Source organism: Hippopotamus amphibius, chromosome 1, assembly GCF_030028045.1.
Source record: "Hippopotamus amphibius kiboko isolate mHipAmp2 chromosome 1, mHipAmp2.hap2, whole genome shotgun sequence".
Classification (NCBI taxonomy): Eukaryota; Metazoa; Chordata; class Mammalia; order Artiodactyla; family Hippopotamidae; genus Hippopotamus; species Hippopotamus amphibius.
The window spans coordinates 182,733,273-182,755,757 of NC_080186.1; the positions used below are offsets into that span (position 1 = coordinate 182,733,273).

A 22,485-nucleotide genomic window follows, 5' to 3' on the forward strand; every position below is an offset into this window, starting at 1 on the left:
TTTTCTGTGTGGATGATCTGTCCATTCATGTAAGTGGGGTGTTAAAGTCCCCCACTATGATTGTGTTACTGTCGATTTCCTCTTTCATAGTTGTTAGCATTTGCCTTGTGTATTGAGGTGCTCCTATATTGAGTGCATATATGTTTACAATTGTTATCTCCTCTTCTTGGATAGACCCCTTGATCTTTATGTAATGTCCTTTCTTGTCTCTTGTAACATTTTTTATTTTAAAGTCTATTTTATCTGATGTGAGTATTGCTACTCCAGCTTTCTTTTGATTTCCATTTGCATGGAATATCTTTTTCATCCCCTTACTTTCAGTCTGTATGTGTCCCTAGGTCTGAAGTTGGTCTCTTGTAGACAGCATATATATGGGTCTTGTTTTTGTATCCATTCAGTCAGTCTGTGTCTTTTGGTTGGTGCATTTAGTCCATTTACATTCAAGGTAATTATCGATATGTATGTTCCTGTTACCATTTTCTTAACTGTTTTGTTTTTGTTTCTGTGGGTCCTTTTCTTCTCTTATGTTTCCCACTTAGAGAAGTTCCTATAGCATTTGTTGTAAGGCTGGTTTGGTGGTGCTGGATTCTCTTAGCTGTTGCTTGTCTGTAAAGCTTTTGATTTCTCCATCAAATCTGAATGAGATCCTTGCTGGGTAGAGGATTCTTGGTTGTAGGTTCTTCCCTTTCATCACTTGAAATATATCATGCCACTCCCTTCTGGCTTGCAGAGTTTCTGCTGAGAAGTCAGCTGTTAACTTTATGGGAGTTCCCTTGTATGTTATTTGTCATTTTTCCCTTGTTGCTTTTAATACCTTTTCTCTGTCTTTAATTTTTGTCCATTTGACTACTATATGTCTTGGCGTGTTTCTCCTTGGGTTTATCCTGCCTGGGACTCTCTGCGCTTCCTGCACTTGGGTAGCTATTTCCTTTCCCATGTTAGGGAAGTTTTCAACTATAATCTCTTCCAGTATTTTCTCAAGTCCTTTCTCTCTCTCTTCTCCTTCTGGGACCCCTATAATGTGAATGTTGGTGCATTTAACATTGTCCCAGAGGTCCTTAGGCTGTCCCAGAGGTCCTTAGGCTGTCTTCAGTTCTTTTCATTGTTTTTTCTTTATTCTTTTCCACATCAGTGATGATCACCATTCTGTCTTCCAGGTCACTTATTCGCCCTTCTGCCTCAGTTAATCTGCTATTGGTTCCTTCTAGTGTATTTTTCATTTCAGTTATTGTATTGCATATCTCTGTTTGTTTGTTCTTTAATTCTTCTAGGTCTTTGGTAAACTTTTTGATCTTTGCATCCAGTCTTTTTTCAAAGTCCTGGATCACCTTCACTATCATTATTCTGAATTCTTTTTCTGGAAGGGTGCCTATCTCCTCTTCATTTAGTTGTTTTTCTGGGGTTTTATCTTGTCCCTTCATCTGATACAAAGTCTTTTGCCTTTTCGTTTTCTATGTCTTTCTGTGGCTGTGGTTTTCAGTTCCACAAGATGAAATACTGCTGCTGCTGCTTGATTCTGCTATCTGCCCTCTTGTGGAGGAAGCTATCTAGGAGGCTCGTGGGTGCTTCCCTCCCTGCCTCTTAAAACTGTTTCCTCCCTGTTCTAATATGTATCTAGATCTGTAAGGCATATCTTTTCCCCCTTTCCCACCTCAGTTCTCCCAAGTCTCTTCTATCTTAATCATGGCAAATCCATTCCTTCCAATTGCTTAGCTAATTATTAACCCCTCTCTAACAACACACTTCCAGTCTATCAGCAAATCCTGACAGCTTTACCAAAACATGTTCAGAATCCAGCCATTTTTCATCTCTTCTCCTGGTCTAGCCAAGCCACCATTATCTTTCACTTGAATGGTAGCCAGCTAATTGGCTTCCCTTTATCTGCTCCCTGCCCAAAATCTCCAAGTGGCTTCCCATATCAGAGTCCTGTGTGATCTGCAGTCTCCATTTCTACAGCTTGCCACCCACATTGGTGTTCATCTATGTTGTTATTCAAACACTAGGCCTGCTCCTATTCCAGGGCTTTTCTGCTAGTACTATTTCCTCCACCTGGAAACTTCCCCCAGACAATTACATTTGTCACTAATATTATTCCCTGCTCAACTATCACTTCATCAAATAAATGTTCCCCTGAGCTCCCTCTAAAATGACACCTCCTCACCACCCTCAACCTTCTTTCCCCTGCTTTATTTTTCTCCATGGTATGTTGTATACAGTACTGTGTGTCCATTTCTCCACATATACTATGTGTAGTATTTGTTGGTGTAGTTACTCCCACCCCCATTAGAACATAAGCCCTCCGAGGGCAGAGACTTAACTTTTGTAAGCAGTGCCTGGCATGTAGTACATGCCTTAATATGTTGAATGGATGGATAGACCAATGTTTCTGAACCTCTAATAATTCTAACTCCCTTCTCTGGATATCTACCACATACCAATGTCTGTCTTAAAATGTGATGATCATTGCCTTGGGCAATGCAGAGTGCAGTAGGAATAACCTCCTCCGAATTTTCTGAATGTAGGTATTCTACTTATGTCAGTAGAGCCTGTAGAGTCAGTCACTTTGGGAGGGGGGGTGGTGAAGGACAGGGGTTAAATTACAACATGCAGTTCTTTGGGGAAGAATATGGGTGTTCCTTGCAGAAAAACAAAAAAACAACTGGAAAGAAACGAGTCTTTGCTAGATTTGAACGCACAGCCCCAAGGATGCTTAAAGAAAAACTAGTAGTTGAATTACTTTAGCCAATCAACAATATGCTTTTACTGAAGTCACCATTCATGCACTGGCAAGCACTGTGTGCTAGATGTAGAGGAGGGCGTGCAAAAATAAAATGTAAATGAAGCCTATCCCAAAAGTTCTCATTGTCAAGATAATCCATGTAAATAATGACAATACCTGCTGCGAAGTGGTAAGTGCCATAAGAAAGATACTGATTGTTGCCCTAGTTGTTCAAGAGGAGGTATAATTTATTTGAGAGGAAAGCATTTGAGCTAAGACCTTAAGGTAGGACTTGGACATATAGAAATGTCTTTCTAGTATCTAGGCAGAAGGAAAAGCTTAAAAGAATAGATTTGGTAACCACAAGGAATAGTGACTAATACAATTTGGCTGGAAGACATACTTGGAAAAGAAGAAAAATAAAGGTGAAAGATGAAAAAGATAACGTAGAGCCAATGCATGGAGTATTTTAAATGCCAGAATGACAAACCTAGTGTGTAGGAAATAAGAGTTAGTGAAAATTTCTGACCAGGAAACATCATCAGTCTGAACTTAAGGATAATAAGTGGGTGTGAATAAAGGATCTGCACTGGGAAAAGCTGGAACCAAAGAATGCAGTTTAGTAGGCCAGCACAGTAATGCACCCAAAATTAGAATAGAGGCTTGAACAAGTGGAGTAGCAATAGGGATAGAAAGGTGGGAAAACATAAAAGATATTCTGGAGATTTAAAAAAGTTAGCTATTAGTTGAAAGGGCCTGAGAATGAAGCAGGAAAGGTAGGCACTAGTGGATGAGGTTCCTGAGCTCCAGTAGCCTCATTGTAGAAAAAGAACCTCCAGGAAATGAAAAGCATGTTTGAAAGGAGTTTTAAATATAGTACATTTCATTTGAGGTGCTAAAAGGTGTTAAGAGATTGCTCTCAGCATGTGAGATTAGGGAGATGTGGGAGACATCCACATAGAGGGGATCAATGAAATTGTGATTTTGTGGGGAGGATTTAGAAAAGCAATGAATATCTCTGAATATCAAGAGGAGTCAGAGAAAGTAGAAAAAACTGAAAAAACTTAAAGTAATCTACTATGAAATGCAGAAAAGTTAAACTTGTATTTGATTTTTGTTGTTCATTCCCAATATTTGTGGATTAAAATAGCTGAAATGAAGTAATTAAGAGACAATACAAAACATGAGAATAAAAAATTTTGAGTAAATGATGAAAAGAGTACAAGTTACTCTGTCCCATAACTCTTTCCTCAACCACCTCTTTGCAACACACATCACAAAAGGTAGGTTTCTGGAGTGCTTTCTACCTACAGCCCTTTTGGAACAATGATGACTGAGGTGTCATGTTTACTTCCTGACAACATTGTTAGAATACTTATAGTGTAATCAGTTTAATCAGGCATGTTTAAGACTGCAGGTGGCACTAGTAAACAAATATATACAGTATATACACATACATATGTATATACATAAATACTTTGGAACAAAGTCTAGGGAAAACAAAGACCAACCTTCCAAAAGTCTAGAACTTTACTAACCCTGAATCCATTTATAGTGAGAAAGAAGGAATCTCTATTGGCATTTCTTTTGTCTTTCACTTTTTTCTTATTTTCATTCATACTTAGTTTGTGTTAATCTCAAAGCTTGCTATGTGCTATACACAACATAGAAATGCATTTCCTTGTGTGTATTACCGGTAGGCTCCTTCAAGCACAAGCCTAGAATTGAAGGTTTTAAATAATCTAATTAGAACCTTTTAAATTACCATATTAGGAGTCAAAAAAATCAGCATTTCTTTGACCCATTACTTGAAACATGTCTTTGCACTGAGTATACTATTTTTAAGGAAATGTGCTTTTAAAAGTCAAAGAGGGATACCCTGTCTTCTATTGTTTCAGTAGTGTTGCTCTAGACCCCAGCCTCCCTTGTCAAACTGTAGTTTAAGTATAGCCTATCACCTAGCCTTGGAGCATTTTATCGATGGTTTAGTTCTCCAGCTTTGGGAATGGAATCCATCCTCAACCTCTGCAAACTTCACAGTCCTTCGGCTCCAGTTGGAAGGAAGTGTTCCTTTCCTTCCCATTTCTTCCTCAGTGTCCCCCGCCCCTGCTCCAGACCCCTTCTGTCGACGTCCTAGCGTCGTGAACGGAGGCAGCAGAAAGGAGCCTCCGGGAGCGGGGGCGGGTTGGTTGGAGGAGGGAGAGGGGTTGGAACGGGCGGCCAAAAGGCGCCCTGCTACTGTGGGGGAGCGACTGCGCGAAGCCCACCGCGACCGCTGGGACCCGGGAGACAACGTTTCCGCAAGGGTCGGAGTGCCGAGGGCGCCAGGGCCGTGTGCGCGGGCCTTGCCCGCAAGCTCTCGCCGCCTCCGCCTCCCTTTTCACATCGCTCCCAGCTTCTCCCCACCCTCCGAGGGACGTTGGTACATTCCCGCCGACTCCGAGAGCTTAAAAAGGGCCCGGGGAGGCTGAACCTAGCAGGTTTGGTCCCGATTTGTGCGTGCGCGGCGTTACCCAGATCAGCCACTGCGGGTATCTTGAGGGTTTCTTCACGCTGTGGCACTCGTGCATTTGGGCGCTTTGTGTCTGTGTGTAACTGTCTAGCTAGCAGCTAGGGAACTCATCCCCGGCTCGCTCAGCTCCTCCATCGCAGCCCAGCAGGGAGACCCGCGCCGCCAGTTCCGCAAGGGATGGAGCGGACCGAGGTGCTAAAGCCACGCACCCTGGCGGATCTGATCCGCATCCTGCACCAGCTCTTTGCCGGCGAGGAGGTCAATGTGGAGGAGGTGCAGGCCGTCCTGGAAGCCTACGAGAGCAACCCCGCCGAGTGGGCGGTGTACGCCAAGTTTGACCAGTACAGGTGAGCGCGCTCTCGCCCCGCGCACGGAGGCTCTCCGGCGCCGGCCTCCTAGCCCAGTGGCGCGGACTCGAGTCCGAGTGGGAGCGAGTGCGGGGGAGGGGGTCTGATTCTCTTAAAGCGCCGGCTGCTGGGCATCCGCCGCGCCCACCCTCTCAGTGCTCTGGGCCCTTTGCCGCACCCCAGAGCCGCGCCTCCTCGCCCGCGAGTCCCGGGGTGGGGGTGGGGGGACGCCCCGCGCTTTGGGCAGAAGGTGGGTTCCACTGGCTGGAGAATGAAGCAGGCTCCCGCGCGGGTGCAGGTTTTCTGTTCTCTTCACGTTGATCGACCCCTCGGCTTCCGAACCGTCGCTCCTCCTCCCATCCGTGGCATCGGAAGCAATGCCCACCCTCACCCCTCCTGTTGAGCCATCGCTCGCCTCGGACGGGGAGGAGATGCGAGGAGACCCCCGGTGGCCTGGAGGCCCTCGGGCTTGGACTGGCTGGACTAACCCGGGGTGCTCCCAGGAGAAAACTCCAACAGCTGTCCGGAGAACGGGGTGATGGTGGAGGACCATTAAACGACACCAATTCACCATCACTTCTCCTTCGGTCGCCTGCAACCAGGAGTCTGCCAACAAGCATTTTTGCTAACATAAAATAACAACTTGGGGTTGTTAGCTGCCGTTTTTTCAATTTATGCTGCCCCCTTTCCCAAACCAATTTGACTCTCCAGAACTGTGGATTTATTTAAACCCACTGTCAGGTTCTCGAAATAAACGAGTGCTCCTCTTTCAGCCCCCAAGCAATATGCTTTTTCTTATCCTTAGATCTGAGGGTCTGGAATGTAAATTAGAGACCCCTGCTCCTCAGATGTGCTTGAGTGAGATGCCCTGGGAGGCTGCTCTTTGCAGCCCTGGCTTGGAGATTAAGTAAAAACGGAACAGCCTACCAGTCGTCTGGGAAGAGAAGTAAAATTTAATCACCCTGAAGGGTGAGGGTTTCTTTTCCGAAGGGCAGCCAGCGCTTCAGTCTTAATGGTTGGCTGTGTTGAGGGCAGGGAGAGGGGAATAGGTGAAAGAGAAGAATAAGGAAAGATGAAGCTTTCCTTTGAAGCAGTTTCAGTTAGTCACTTTACTTCAGTATTTACGGAGTGTTTGGTAAAGTTTTGTTGGCAAGGGCTGTTTCAGCTGGACTTTAGGATTTGAAATAGAGAAGGGTAGTTTACTTAGGATGTTACTTTTCACTTGCAAGTGGCTCTAGGAAATTCTTTTGGTTCCTATCCTTCTGTGGCTGCCAATAAAGCTGCCAGAGTCTAATTTTGCAATTAGCTCCAAGTAATTGAGGGTTTGTTATGGACTCTAGTACTCTTCCAATCACTTGACACATGTTTTAACTGATTACCTCCCAACAGCTCGGTTAGGTTGGTACCATTCTTACCCTGCTTTACAAGTGAGGAAGAGTAGGCAATGAAAAGGTTGGATTACTTGCCAAGGTCATACTGATGTCCCTTAGCGGCTCCAGGATTCAAATCAGCATTACTGTTCCAAAGCCTACATCCTAAACCACTGCTAAACTTCCTGCGGACATAAGTTGCCATAATAGTTTTCTTCAGCCTAGATTTATTATTGACCAAGTGAGATTAATTAACCAGCGTAGGCTGTAAGGGCTTTTAATCTGTAGAGCAAGGACATTTCCAGGGGCCTTGAATTTATCTTGATTGACAAGCTCTAAACCACTTGAAACCTTTGGATTGACCTATTCTACAGATTTCTGAAGCACAGTTCAGTAAAATAATGGGTGCAGTCCTGAGTGGGCAGTTGGAGTAGGGAGGGAGGGAGATGGGAGAGCAGAAATCAATGTGATAGAATTTTGTGGGTGTAATAAGTGTCCTGCTACTGATCCCTGACCTTGGGAAGGCCAGTGCAGAAGAATCAAGACAAAATATGTTCCAGTGTGGGCCAGGCAGTAAATTCTCTGAAAGAAGCCCCAGAGAAGCAAGAGGACTGACCCTAGGACTGGTGGAGGGAGAGGCAGGATCCCTGGTACAGGAACTGTTTACTGTGAATTAAACCCCTTGTGTGCACAGCCCCCTGCTAGGTCATAAAGGGCTCCAAAGTAAGGATGACTGACATCTAAAAAGCACTTACTAATCAACTCTCTCAGCGATCCTACTCTGCCAGCACCTGGCCTCCAGCCTAGGGGAGAAAGGGGCACGTGAACAGTTGCCATGAGAGCAAACAAAATGGGATAAAGATTCATTTCCTTAAAAACGAATTTAAATGAATTTCATAATTATAAAACTTTGTTAATTAGATGGCGTAAGGAATACCTGTTGAACCAACAGAAACTTTAAAGTTGACTTTTTTGGAGGGGGTGGAGGGGGGGATGGTGTGGGTGTGATTGTTTTGGTTTGAGATTTGGAGGGACCAGTTACTAATTTCTCCTTGTTGTAAAAAGTTTAGAGTGTTATTTTACTTTCCAAGTGTAGTAGCTTTTGTTCTGATACTTAGGTCAACCCCCAGTCTGTTTGTGGAGGACTTTTCATTATGATGCTTTTGAATGTGGATGTTGTTTGTGTCTGGGCTCTAGTAAAACTAAGGCGAATTCTAGAACAGCTATTTAATGAAACCTTGTTTCTCAAATTCTGGTTTAGCTATAGGGAGGGGGGGGTAAAAAAGACAATAGTAACATTCTTGCCTAGAGGAGTAATGCAATTTGAAAATGCTATGAGAAACTTTTTTCTTTTTATCAGTTTGAGGCTGTCACGTGGATAATCAAGGAATTTGATTTTTTTCTGTTACCTTTTCCGTGCCACTAATTAAAATTGAGCAGCTATAAATGCAATGATTCAAAATACAAAAATGTCTAGAATGAACTGTGAAAAAAATGTTTTCATTTGTGCTTGATTTCTAATTTAAAGTTGCTTAGAGGTAAACATATTAGCATTTGTAAATGAATGATACTGTATGACACACTTATTTTTCCCAGTGTTTGTCTCATCAACCAAATTCAAACTTCTGAAAACGTTCTTTTTAGATATACCCGAAATCTTGTGGATCAAGGAAATGGAAAATTTAATCTCATGATTCTGTGTTGGGGTGAAGGACACGGCAGGTAATACAACTATTCATTCAGGTATTTATTAAAATATTTATTCCAGCGTATGAAAAGTACAGTGCCAGACTGGCCACACGCCTTGTAAGCACTGACAAATCACATGTTATAATTATTTGTTTACAGTGTCCCCTAATCCCAGCAAAAATTCTCATGGGAATTAGCATGAGGAGTTTAGCATATACCATGTATGACATACCTGCCCCCAAAATGATTAGTAATTCAAAGGAGGTGGTGGTAAGTAACCAGCTTAATTTAACCTCTCTGTGTTCTGTGGAATTAAACTTTCTACAGAATTGTGCTAAAACTTGACCTTTGTGGTACTTTGAAGTGTGTAAACAATTGTCAGACCAAAGACCAAAGCATCCAGATTTGGAGCTAGAAAAGCAATTCACAAATTCAGAAAATTTCTTTCTATTTCAAGCTAATTGTTTATTTTCTTTATACAGAAGATAAGGCAATTTAGATTAATACCAATTCTTGAAACTTGGTTCCTTAATTTTTCCTTAGTTTATACATTTGCAAGTCTTACTACCAATCAGGTATTGTTACCTCTTTAAGCAGATCCTTCTCCGTCTTTTGAGAATGGTAAAAACAAACAAACAAACAAAAACCCCAATATTCCAGACCCGTTTTGGTGCAAGAAAGGAAACATGAATTTACAAGATTCTGGAAAGTTAGGTGTATAGAGTACATTTATTTACTTGTATAGAATGGAGCTGTTTTCATTCTCTCAGTATTTTGAAAGCAGATTATATGTCAGGAGTAGGACGAGGCTCTGTGAATTAGGAAACAAGTTCTTATGGTACATGTATGTGTTAACAGAATTCAACATATGAACTAAATGCTATAGCGTATACAGGTTCATATTTTTTAATCAACCCTATAGCTAATACTACTTAATAAATTTAAATACTATTTACTCTAAGATTATAGGAATAAATTCTTTCCCCAAATCCAATTTGCTTTTTTTTCTCCCATCAGTATTGGGAGGTAATCACAGATAGATACTCTCTAAAATGTTCACATTTTATATACTTTATAGATAATTTTCAGGTGGTAACACACATGTGCATACCTTTTGTCCCCTCCAAAGGAAGGAGGAAAAAGAAAAAGCCTGGGGAAAAAACACTGTTACGTGATCATCTCAATTTGATGCAGTTATTACACATGATTATCTTTATCCTTCCTAAAATTTCTCTAACGTAGTTTTTAAGTCAAATTCTAGCCCAGCTTAACTGAGTTATTAAAAGCTATTCAATATATCTTGGAGAAGATAAAATGATTACTGGTTTTGTGTTTCTGTTATTAAAGTAGTATTACAACAAAGTTTAAAAAGATGAACTGTTGTTCAATAGGGGTATGGATCAAAACTGTACCCCTTATATGAATTGATATGGAAGACATAGTATTTTATTACTTTGCCCTGAACAATGTTGAATTGTAAATTGATATAATTTAAAAATCCAGCTGAAATGGCCTGGGAGATACCCTCTTGACCGTTGCAGCTGTAAGCTCTGGACAGACTGTTACAGGTGTGGGTACCGGACCATCTACTGAGTTCAGTTGTCATTTTGTGTATATATAGCAGTATCCATGATCACACCGACTCCCACTGCTTTCTGAAGATGCTGCAGGGAAATCTAAAGGAGACATTATTTGCGTGGCCTGACAAAAAATCCAATGAGATGATCAAGAAGTCTGAAAGAATCTTGAGGGAAAACCAGTGTGCCTACATCAACGGTAACATCGTTTTTCTAACAACATGTGGGAAAAACCTTGAACTCCCATCTGAAATATTGCTTGCTTACATGTGTGGAATAGAACTTGGATTGTGTAGTCATGATTTCATTTGCTTAGGAAGTGACATAAAATCAGTGGTTTTTGTCTTAAAGCTTTGCATGTGGATTGGAATCACTTATTAAAAACATACACATGCAGATGCTACTCTAATCTGAAGAGTCATTTACCTACCAAGTCTTAGGACAGTTGGAATCAAACATGAATTTACATAAGTAGAGTTTTTTAATAAAGGTGGGAAGCCAAGTTGGAATTATTAGTCTTTGGTTAGAAAATGTAAAGAAATGTTCTGAAAGTGGTTAAGAATGCTAGCTAGTCTCTGTTTTACTGAAGTGCTACAGCTTACTTAAAAAGAGTACTTTCAAGAGAAACCTTACAAAGCACATTATTTAGCAATGATTTCTAGATCTCTTACAAAGAATTCATTCTTTCTTCTAAATGTGATATGGGAGAGCTAGATGCTCTACAGTAGAGGCAGTGATTAACATCTGTGTTCCTAAAGGGCTTAGTAACTTTCCAAAAAGCTCCTTAAAGCTTCTATAACTTTTTATATTACTCCCATTTACAGATGAAATTGCCAACACATAGGAAGATTAAATAACCTGTCCAAGGTCACTCAGGATTTGAACACAAAGAATTTGATGCCAAAGCCCATAATCTTAGTTGGGATGCTATCCCACTCATATAAAATTAAATTTTCTCTGGCAAAGCAGGTTCTTTCTGCTTACATCTTAAAGTTCAGTATTGGCCTTGATACTTGGCCTAAATTTGTTCATTACTTTAAGAATGCAACTCACAAAGATCAGATTGTATAGGAAGTTTTTCCCGCATTCACATAACACAAAGGGGATAGTTCTCAGGTGACAGGAAACTCTTATTTGAGGGTTGCTATATACAGCAGGCACACCAGATTTCCAAGAACAAGATTGCCGATACTGCTCACAATAAAGCCAAAAGACTTTCAGAATAATTGCTTTCAGCTGGAGTCACAGAGTCATTATGAAGCTACATCAGATCTTGGAGAACACTTCAGATTTTTTTTTCCCAAGGGTCTTCAATGCAAAAGCCTATATAGGAGCCAAGCAGGTAAAGTGAATGAGTGATGCAGGCCGGAAATAGGCTATGGGAACTGGTGTGCAAGCCTCCCTGTCTAAAGGGACAACGTGGCCACCCAGCTCCAGCAAGATCATACTGACTTTTTCCATGGATGTGGGAAATTCTGATTTTTATGGAAAATGTTGCCAATCAGTAAAATACTGGATAGGATAACCTAAATATTTCTGTAGATGCATTACTCAAAAGCTACAAACTTTTAACCTTTGATTTTTACAGATGCAGGAGGAGGGCTAGATATGGATAGCGATGGGGGAAGGATGTTTCAAGTACAAGAAAGAGCATGGGTGAAGGCACAACCATTACGAAGAATGAAAACTATGCAGGAACAGTCTAGCCGGAGGGGAGGAAGAATGGGCTTGGATAGGAGGAGTAGGAGAGAAAAGTAAGATAGGGCCATAACCTCCAAGACCAGCTTAAAGAAAGAGCTTTCTTTGGTCAGCAGAATTTTGTTTGGGAATATCTTGATCAATTCAATAGCAATATGCATCATAGGGTGGAAGAAAGGGAGAGTGGGGCAAGGAGATCAAGTTACCTATTGTAATAAGCAGAAGGTGAACATTGCCTCAACCAAGCTGGCATCCCAAAGTATCACCAAGGAAGGTCCGATATTACTGGGACAGAGAGTACATCATTGGCATAAAGGAAAAGAAGGGCAAAGACCTCCTCCTCCTCCTCCTCCTCATAATGCTGGGATTACTAATATTGGGGATCAGACATGAGCCTTGGGGTCTTCTAAAGGATGGGTGACTTGTTTTTGTGGGATCTTTGCTTGCATTGGGTGGCCAACGCACTTGCAATTGGAGAAAAATAGTTATTTGTGTAAAGGGCAGTCAGTTCTTCAGAATGTTTAACTTTTGTTCAAAAGTAAGCCAGTGTATTATAAAACCAGTGGGCTATAGAATCAAAGAGTTTGCAGATCTGAGAATTAGGCCCCATTTTTTTTTAATGAGGAAGACAGAAGATCCTAGAAGTTCTGAGTTGTTCAAAGGGAGTCAGTCTAGCTGGGAGTAGAACCAAAGTCTTCTGCCTTTGGGCTTTGCTCTTCTTTGTCATGCAAGCTCATGGAGCTAGAGCGTGAAGCATAAGGCCAAATTAGGTGCCTCTACTAACTACACTAATACACTGAATTCCTTCCTTGATCATCTTCCAACTCTCTCCTTACTGTATAAATTTCTTATCAACATAGTTATAAAAATCAAATATTTTATTTATTTTAATCTTCTTGAAGGCACCTCCCCAGGCCTTTTGACTTCCTTCAGTGTGGATTGATTGGCCAGGGCTCATCCTCAGGTCCCCTCACATCATCTGGGCTTTCCCTTTACTCTTCTGGTGCTTATCCCATTGTTTCCTGATCTTACGTCTGCTTTGTCTTGGGTTCGTGCCCTTGTTTTGGTGGAACGTATTCCTCCAATGGCCCTATGAGAAAGGGTTCTTGGAAAGTAAATTTTTGAGACCTCGTATATCTAAAAATCTCTATATTCAGCCTTTGGAACTTGATTGATAATTTAGCTGGATATGAAATCATGACCTGGCAGTCATCTTCTCTCAGAACTATGAAGGTAATTTTTGTCTTTTAGTTTCCATTCTTCTTGTTGAAAGCTTGGTACTATTCTGATTCTTGAGTCTTTCTATTAATCCTACTTTTTGTTTCTAGAAACTTTTGGGGCCTTCTCTTTGTGTATCTTTTCTCTGTCCCCAGTATCATAGTGTTGCAGTTTGTTTCATGACACTAATTGTCCTGGGAGAGCATAAGGTTCTTACAGTCTAGAGATTCATGTCCTTCAATTCAAGAAAATATTCTAAAATTATTTCTTGGATTTTGTTGTCGTCTGTATCTGAAACTATTATTGATCAGATATTAAACCTCCTGAACCAGCCCTCTGGTTTGGGGGTTTTTTTTTAATCTTTCCTATGTTCTATCTTTGGTCCTTTGTTCTTTGAGTCTTTGTCAGCTTTTTTTTTCCAACCCTTCTATTCAGATTTTTATTTATGCTATGATCTTTATATTTCTAAAGGCTCTCTTTTTATTCTCTAGTCCTTTTTATAGTACTTTCCTCATCTCTTGTTTTTCTTTATTTGTTTTTCTTTTTCTGTTTTTTTTGGACCTCACCACTCGGCTTGCGGGATCTTAGTTCCCTTACCATGGATTGAACCTAGGCCACAGCAGTGAAAGTGCCAAATCCTAACCACTGGACCTCCAGGGAATTCCCTTCCTCTAAGCTCTATGAGGATATTAATGATAAGTTTTTGGTTTTGTTTTTTTAAGCCTTCACTTGAGTAGTGTCTATTTCATGTTGCCTTTTTTTCAGGTTGCTCTGGCTTCTTTTATACTAGAGGCTCTGCTCATATGTCTGGGGCTTGACTGTGTGCTAATATTTAAAAAGCAGAGACAAAAAAGTTAATTGGTATCTTTCACACATGGATGGTGTTTGTCAGCTGGTCTTCACTCTAGGATTATCTGGTAAAGCTTTTCCTTGAGGAACAATCAATGGCAATATCCTCAGGACTTTTTTCTTGAGCTGATAGATTATCAGAGAAGCTACTTCCTATCTCCTGCCTGAAGAAGAAATTCCTGTCTGGCAGCATTCTGGCAGCTATGTGATGAAGAAAGTGAAAATGTTACCACTTAATGTGTAAATTTTCACTTAAGTAACCTGTTTTTCACCAGGTATTCACCAGTCCTGAGTTTATCTGTTGTACTCTTTCTAAAGAATAGATCTCAGGTTTCTACCAGGTGTGGAGGGAAGGTGAGGGAGACATGATGAAAAGGCTTTGTGATGAAACTTAAATAGGCTTCAACCAGTTGTATTTGTAGCCCATCTTCACCTGCATTTCAGGAAGTACCAGTGCTGCCAGTTCCTGAGCTGTTTGTTAGTTTCAGGATATAAACCAGGTTATTTCTTGGCCATCTCCAAGGGTAGCTGAGCATTTAACTTTCTCTCCTCTGCAAAGCCATCCATCTACTTCTAAGCTTTCAAGTTTTTAAAGATTTTTTTAAAACTTTAATAAAAAAGTTTTTTTCTTTTCCCTTTGTATGTCGATGCCTTTTTTATTCTTTTACTGCAGTTTGTAGGGGAGTTTTTAGGAAAAAGCAGAGTGTGTGTCATTTACTGTCTTTAACTGGAAGTTCAATTCTAACTAATTTCTAATAATTCCATATGTATTAGTTGATTTAAGATCTTGGGTAATTGACCAAATTTTTACCTACAGCTATCATTTAAGCTCCTTCATCTATCCATCCCTCTTGGATATTGTTTAGATTCCATTGGCTTACATCGAGTAGAGAATATTAGCCACACAGAACCTGCCATGAGCCTTCACTTGTACAGTCCGCCTTTTGATACGTGCCATGCCTTTGATCAAAGAACAGGACATAAAAGCAAAGTCACCATGACATTCCATAGCAAATTTGGAATCAGGACTCCATTTGTAAGTATAATCTTTCTCCTAGATTTAAATGTTTTGTGAGTTGGCAGCATCACACTGAGGCACTGCTTTTTTTGTTCTAGATATTATTTAAATATCCTAAGTTTTAAGTATTCTTAAGTTGGAGCATGAGATGAGCCTTAACTTGGAGAAAAGGCCCATTATATTCTATTATTTTCTTTAACTTTGGAGACTATATTTTCAATTCATAAAAAAAACTTAAATTAGATGTAAAGAATTGCATATTGAAGAATTTCAAAATGTATGCTTATTCCTAGCGAAATATTTTCTCTTCATTTATTAGGGAAATAAGAGTGAGAACTGTATTGATGAAACTGCTATTGCTATGACTTACTTAATGTTCATCGGTCCCATTTGCTGAGATAACACAAATAACTTGCATAGTTACCCTTTGCAAAGTTCAGACCCTATTCTGATAATATAAATAGAGAAACTTGCCTGTTTTGATGGTCAGGTTGCTTTGTCTTTGAGTAGTGATGGCAACCAACAGTAATATACTGTGGCAATCTTCTATCACTAAAATAAATTGGCCATTTAGGGTAATGGTCTTTAATTAGTAATGGGAATGCCCAGAAATATACAATGCATGAAAACAAGGACTGAACATCCTTATCAGTCTTATGAAAGTACAGCCTTTGAGAGAAGCTAGGGCAGAATTTTCTCAAGTGATTGCCTGTTTATTTCCTGCATTCTGATCCCCAAGAGATACTCTTATCACAGGAATAAAACAACTGGCCTCCATTGCCATCAACTGCATTTTCATACACTGCTAGGGAAGCAGGACTGCTTAGAACAAGCAGAAATGTCTCAGGTAAAGATTCTTACACAACTTTCTTTTTTGTCTCTTACAGACAGCTTCAGGATCACTGGAGAACAACTAAGGAGCACCAGACCCTCTGAGGTTTTACTTTAAGGTCCGGTGAAAGTTTTGCCTTGGACAGGAAGGCCTCCTACCATTTGCTGTCCGGTAATATACTTTACAAGGCAAATACTTAGATCGACCATAAGGCAGATGCTAATTATAAGGCATTAAGTAAGCAAATAGTGCCCTGAGCTACTTAGAGAAGAAAAAAATCCCACTAAAGATAAAAAGGCTTGTGATTTTCAAGGCCAAATCAAGTGCTCCACTTGTTTTGCCCTCTAAACCCATTGGAACTATGCTGGGAATGTCAGTGAAGGTCTTTATAATTTTTGGAAACCCTTTGGTCTCTGAACTGTAATTAGCAATAAATAAAAACAAGACATCAAACCGCCCGCCTTGTTATTTGGAGGACTAAATGTAGGTGTCTTCAGTATACTTTGTATGTTCTTAATATTTGAAGAGAATTTTTTGAATCTGTGCATTTTATTTTTTCAATCTTATTTTACAAATTCCTGTTCTATAAATAATAGGATATTGTAGATAGATAAACTTAAGGCACTTTGCCATTTGGTAATGAAATGAAGGGCAGAAGATTTAGAAAGGTACATGTACCCAAACCCACAACAAGCCAAAATTATAAACTCATGTCTGATATGTCCAGTGGTCAGTCAAAGACTTTGTACTGCTGCCAGAATTGCCAAATAACTTTAATAAAACTGGATTTGAACATTACTTGAAGTTGTCTTTCTCTTTAACATGATAAGAATTTCATATAATTCATGGCTTCTTAGATTTAGGTAGACTACCAAAAGCACTGCAAAAGATGCTTTTATGATGTAAGAATATAAGAAGGCCAAAAACTGCATTCAGACGGAGCTTACCTTGTATGTGTTCACCAACTGGCCAGAGATACCAACCTGAGGGTCTCTGACCCTAGGGCATCTCATAGACATAATCAGTTTTGCCTGAAAATTGTATGTAGGGTCTGTATGTGTTTAAAAATGATTTGGATTTCAACAGTTCAAAACCAGGGATTTCACAGAAGAAGGAATGGACTTTGAAGCATCTGGCAAGACTGGACCTGCATTGCATTTTCACTGATATGAGTTAACTGGGCTGGGATCTGCCCCTTGGATGGGGCCATTTCCCCCATCTGCTGCAATCCCCGGCTTGCCTGTTTCCCTTATTCATGTTACCTGCAAAGCCCACACGTGCATTTGAGTTTGCTGCCCCCACTTTAGGCAATTTTCTTGGGAATATCTGTCGTAATCTTGGAATTTATTATCTCTGGGAACTTAGAAAGTAAAGTCCTTTGAAGATGGTTCTGGTTAGGCCTTCGATTGTGGTGTTTATACCATCTCATAGAATTATTTACATCTCGATACCTGTGCTTCCTCTCACCTCTGAGAAGGATATGAACATTTACGAAGTGCTTACAACATACTAGGCATTGTTATAAGTTGTTTAGAAGTGCTAACAAATTGAATTCCAGAAAACTTCCTTGTGAATTAGGTACTGTATTGGTTTTCTACTGCCGCTGTAACGCTACCACAAACTTAACTTTCCTACAGCTCTGTTGGTCAGAAGTCAGAATCTTCATGGCACCGTGTACAAGGCCCACGTCAAAGACTTATCTTTTGGTCTAGGTCCATTAATCATGTACTTGGACAAACTGGTTGATTAATGAAGGCCTTTTACCTGTGTTTCATGGGAAGGGACAGCATTCCGGTTTTGGTTTTTGTTTTTCTGACTGACCACTTTGAAATCTCATGCTAAAGAACTCTCCAGAAAGGACAGCACACAACAAATTTGCACAATTTCAGAAGAGATTCCTGGACTGTGTGAAGGCCCTTAGAGGCGCCAGTTAAAGAGCTCTGCTGTGTGTGAGGCTTTCCCAAGTCTCTCAGCAAGCGATGGCTATTTCACTTCATTTTTTGAGCAAGGACATTTGAGCAAGGACAGTGTTAGCAAGCTGGGCTACTACTTAACCTTGTAGAAGTTGCAGTGGGGTTTCTAGGAATCACCAGAGGCAGGTGCTACCTTGTCTGAGGCACGTCCGCATATTTCACAAGATCAGCTCTCTTCTTAAAGACATGAAAGACATTGCAAACTCTCACAACTTTATTTATCTAGTTGGTAGATGTTTTCTTTAAAAAGTGTACATAGGATAGTGAAATAAGCCAGACACAGAAGGACAAATAATGTATGGTTCCACTTACACGGGGTACCTAGAAAAGGCCAATTCGTAGTGAAAAAAATGTAGATGAGAGGTTACTAGGGGCTAAGGTGTGGGGGGAAATGGAAGTTACAATTTAATGGGTCCAGAGTTTCTGTTGAGGGTGATGAAAATGGTTTGGGTATAGATAGTGGTGGTGGGTACACAGTATTGTGAATGTGTTTGATATGACTGAATTGGACATTTATGAATAGTTAAAATAGTAAACATGTATTTTTCCACCATAAATTATTTCTTTAAAGGAAGTGTATGTGGGAGAAAAGTGTGTGTGTGTGTGTATTGAAATAGGTAAGACTTCCTATCCTAGGGAATGCAAATGATGTGAAAGGCATGTGGTGAAAAGTATCTTTTGCATCCCATCCCCAGGCTCTCAGTTTTACCACTCTCTTGTGTTTCCTCATTTACTTTTCCCCATTGGTTATACACAGAGTAGCGTTCTAAAGCCCATATGGTGCGTTTATAAGCAGATCTTTCCATATCCAAATACAAACGGTTCCCTCATTCTTTTGTACTGATGGCTGGCTGCCTGCTATTACACTGTATGAATGTACCAGTCCTCTACTGATGGACTTTGACGTGATTTCCAACCTTTTACAAACAATTCTGCAATGAATAACCATGTATATGTGACATCATTTCACAAATATCAGTTGACATGCCTTTATTACAAAACAACCAAGATAACTCAGCCCCAAGAAAGGAGGTAAGAGTGGAAGGTCATGGCAAGCTGCCCTGGCTGGAGGGGACCCCTTTAGCGCAGAACCGGTCACTTGATGTCAACATTTCAGTTCGGCCACTTCCGCCTGTTCATTGGTCAGGTGTGTGCGTGTGAAGCCTCCAGCTGTCAGAAGTTTGACATTCACAGAGATTAAGTATCACAAACAGGAAAGCCCCTCTGTTCATCAGAAAAATAATGATGTATTTAGGATTCTGCCTGTGCTCCATAGGAGAGCTGATGCATTCCTGATGTTTGGTGTGTTTTTTTGCTGCTTTTGTCACTGACCTTTTTGAATGATTGAAGATGTTATGGCTCTGTGTGCTATCTGAAAACATGCCGGGGTGTTGAATGAGCGGCATTTTGTTTGTTTCCTAATTCACAAAGAGATGTAAAGAATCTCAGAGACTGAGATCTACTGAATGTGGTTTTGAGCACTGATTTAAGCCTAAGTAGACGCGTAAGGAGATGGTCATCTGCTTGACATATTTATGTCTGGATATCATATACTACAGTGGGATGTGTATTTACCTAAAAGTGCAACCAGAAAAATTTCTTGTACATGAAGGGTAGAAATATAGAACTAGAAAGTAATCTAATGCAACTGAAGATTGATTAGCCTTCCATGCCAAGAGCCCTCCTGGGCATGTCATAAGAAGCAAAAAGTGTCATTACAATAATAGATCACTGCAATGCACCTTTCAGCAAATGAAAGTATGATTGTAATGAGTTTATGCAGGATTCATCTAACTGATAAATATGAAATAATGCTAGCATGGAATCATGAGGATGAAATGTACTTGAGTGAGCATGTTACCAAGCAAATTTTTTGATACTTGAGGAAACTGAGGCAGGTGAGGTAGGGTTAACCACTGTCCCAGAGCAGCGCTGTGTCAGGGCAGGTTCACACAGCCCCATGGGAGCTGATATTGATGAGTTTCACAAGCTGATTGGTAAATTAAAATTGGACATAGTGGGAATATTTACACTATGGCAATCTGTCAATACTAAAAATCAAAGTAGGTAGTTCTCTACCTCAAGAGTCTGTTAAATATTTGACAGCATACCACTATCTAAGGCTATTCAGCCAATTCAAAATAAAGACAAGGTTTGCCTAAACTATTTAAACATACATTTTTATCCTTTCATTGTTATTGGACTCTTGCATATATAAAAAATGTTATTGTCACTTCAGAGAAATCCTTTAAAGTGAGACAGGGATATTATTTTTCCCCTCCCCATTTCAGAGATAGGGACATGTAGGCAAATGTAGATAAAATAGTGTACCCAAGGACACAGTGCTAAGTAATGGAAAAACCAAAATAGACATTGGTTCTGCCCAGGACACATTTGACCTTTGGCAGAAGAGAAAAACTATTAAGCAGGAACAGAAAGTTAACGCAATAGTGACTCTGTGGCTTTCTTGTCCGAAATCCGTCAACTGGTTCCTGACTTCATAGTTTAAAAACCAAAAACGAAAAAAAACCTCAGGAGGTACTCAGGCTGAATGGGACAGTAAAGAGTCATATTTTCTCCAAGTGGATCCAATTCATTATTCTGTCATAGCAAAGGTGGGGAGTGAGCTGTGTTTTAGTCCTACTTATTTGACAGAACACAGGTTATAATCTTTGGGACTATGTTCACAGTTATACCCCAAGGCACCAGACCAGTATTCCAGGCTGTTTTTTTTTTTTTCTTTAAGAACTTTTATTGAGATACAATTGACATACAATAAACTACATATATTGAAAGTGTACAGTTTGATATTTTTTTTCTTATTAGTATTCCAGGTTGTTTTGATTAGGACCCACTCAGTTGCAAGGGACAACATGTGACCCAACTGACTTGAACAAAACGAGCTCATGTAACTGTCAATTCTGGGGGGTCAAAGGGTTCAAACAGCTTTTCAGGACTCTTACCTTGCTCTCTGCATCTCCTGACTCTGAAGTCTACCCTTGTGGTGTAAGATGATTCCCAGTACCTCCAGGCTTACTATTTCCATTTCAATTTTGGCAGAATAAGGGGTTATCACTTTACAATCTTTCCATAGAAGTTCAGGAATTTAGCTATGTGGGCTCTGATTGCATCATATGTCCATCCCTGACCCATTCACAATGGGCAGCAGGGTACGAGTTCAGCCCTGGCCTGAGTTATCTGTTTGCCTCTGGAGCCAGGGGTGGAACCAGTTCCACCAAATCAAATGGATTGTGTGTTTGGTGGTGGGGGGGGGTTGTAAGCTCACTAAGGAAAATCAGAATTCTGTTATGAGAAGAAAGGGGAAAGGGGAGACAGGAGGCTAGGCAGACAAAATCAACAGATTTTTACGACTTAGGAGGTCAACAGATATTTGTTGAATTAATGAATGAAAGAATGCCTGAAAGATCATAGCAACTACATCACCATCACCTTTTTACCCCTGATAACACTAATTTAAACAATTCAATGCTAGCTGTTTTTCTTTCACTTACTAATGAAACTTATAAAACACCCTGTCCCTCCAAAGACAGGAATTTACAGATAGACTCATGAGTGTGCCCCCAAGGAAACCTCCAATTATTAAATATCCTCCAGTGATTCTAACTCATGAATAAAAATTTTCCACCAGAATTAGGGCTTTATGTGATAGGAGGCAAGTGGGATTTTTCATTTTCCCAGAATCTAGATAAATTCCAAAGCTGAAAACAAAATATGTAAAAACTGTCATATTCAAAAGTGAACAGAAAAAGTCACTAAGAGGTAGGAGCAGGCATTTCCCTTCAGGGCTTATGGGGAGTTGGTAGACCCTGCCCTCCCAGCAGCAACGTGACCCCTCCCCAGCCTGAACAAAATAAGGCTGAGGACGTTGGAGTCTTGGCATTGCCGTTGTGAGTTACTCAGATCCCTCTCTTAATGTTCATTCCTAAACCTACACAACTGTGTAAGTCTGTTAGAACTGCATTCCGGCTCCTGCTGCGACCACATCTCATATACTTCCTGCCCATCCCCGACTCTAACTACCGCCTTCCTCTCCCCAGCTGAGCCAGACTTTCCTTTAGGATCATAGGCTTCCCCATGCTCTGGCCAAATAACATTTTCCTACCTTCACTGGCTTTGTTCTCCTGTCTCCTGCCTAAAATGCGGTCTGTCCCAGTACCCTACCTTCTGAGGGTAACAGCAACTCCTCTCTCAGACCCAGCTCAAACACCAGTTCTTTCAGGAAGTACCCCGGTGAGAGGGAATCTCTCCATCTTTGGGCGTCCATAGAAGTTCATTTTCACTTTCTTGTAACTGTGAAATAAAACTCACATTTTACAGCAGGACAAGAGAAATTTAAACAGAAAAAATTTTCTCTGCCCTTTGGCTTCCTCTCTCCCCCCCACTATGCACTGTGTATCTGCATCATGCATCAGCCAAACCTCCCCCGTCAGCAGAAATGCCTGGTCAACCATAAAGAGCAACATTCTCCCAGCATCAACAAGACAACTGGAAAGATAACATTTCTTCCTGATCTTTTAAGGGGCCACGATGAGGCTTAGATCTGGATTGTGTAAACTCAATAATAAGTCATTTGAGCACTCTGTCTCAAAAAACTTACCTAACTGTGCCTTGACTTCTAGTGGGTGGGACAGTTCTCTGAGCTTTCTGAGATGTTGTTTCCAG

General features: G+C 40.6%; 1 protein-coding gene across 1 annotated transcript; it reads left to right on the plus strand.

Annotated features, from left to right (window-relative positions):
• The first annotated feature begins 5,178 nt into the window (after nt 1-5,178).
• Nucleotides 5,179-16,282, plus strand: CDO1 (cysteine dioxygenase type 1). Its single transcript, XM_057737024.1, has 5 exons — nt 5,179-5,578; nt 8,593-8,670; nt 10,259-10,413; nt 14,846-15,015; nt 15,885-16,282. Exons 1-5 carry the CDS (start codon nt 5,409-5,411, stop codon nt 15,912-15,914), a joined length of 603 nt encoding a protein of 200 aa, XP_057593007.1. The 5' UTR covers nt 5,179-5,408; the 3' UTR covers nt 15,915-16,282.
• The last annotated feature ends 6,203 nt before the right edge of the window (nt 16,283-22,485 follow it).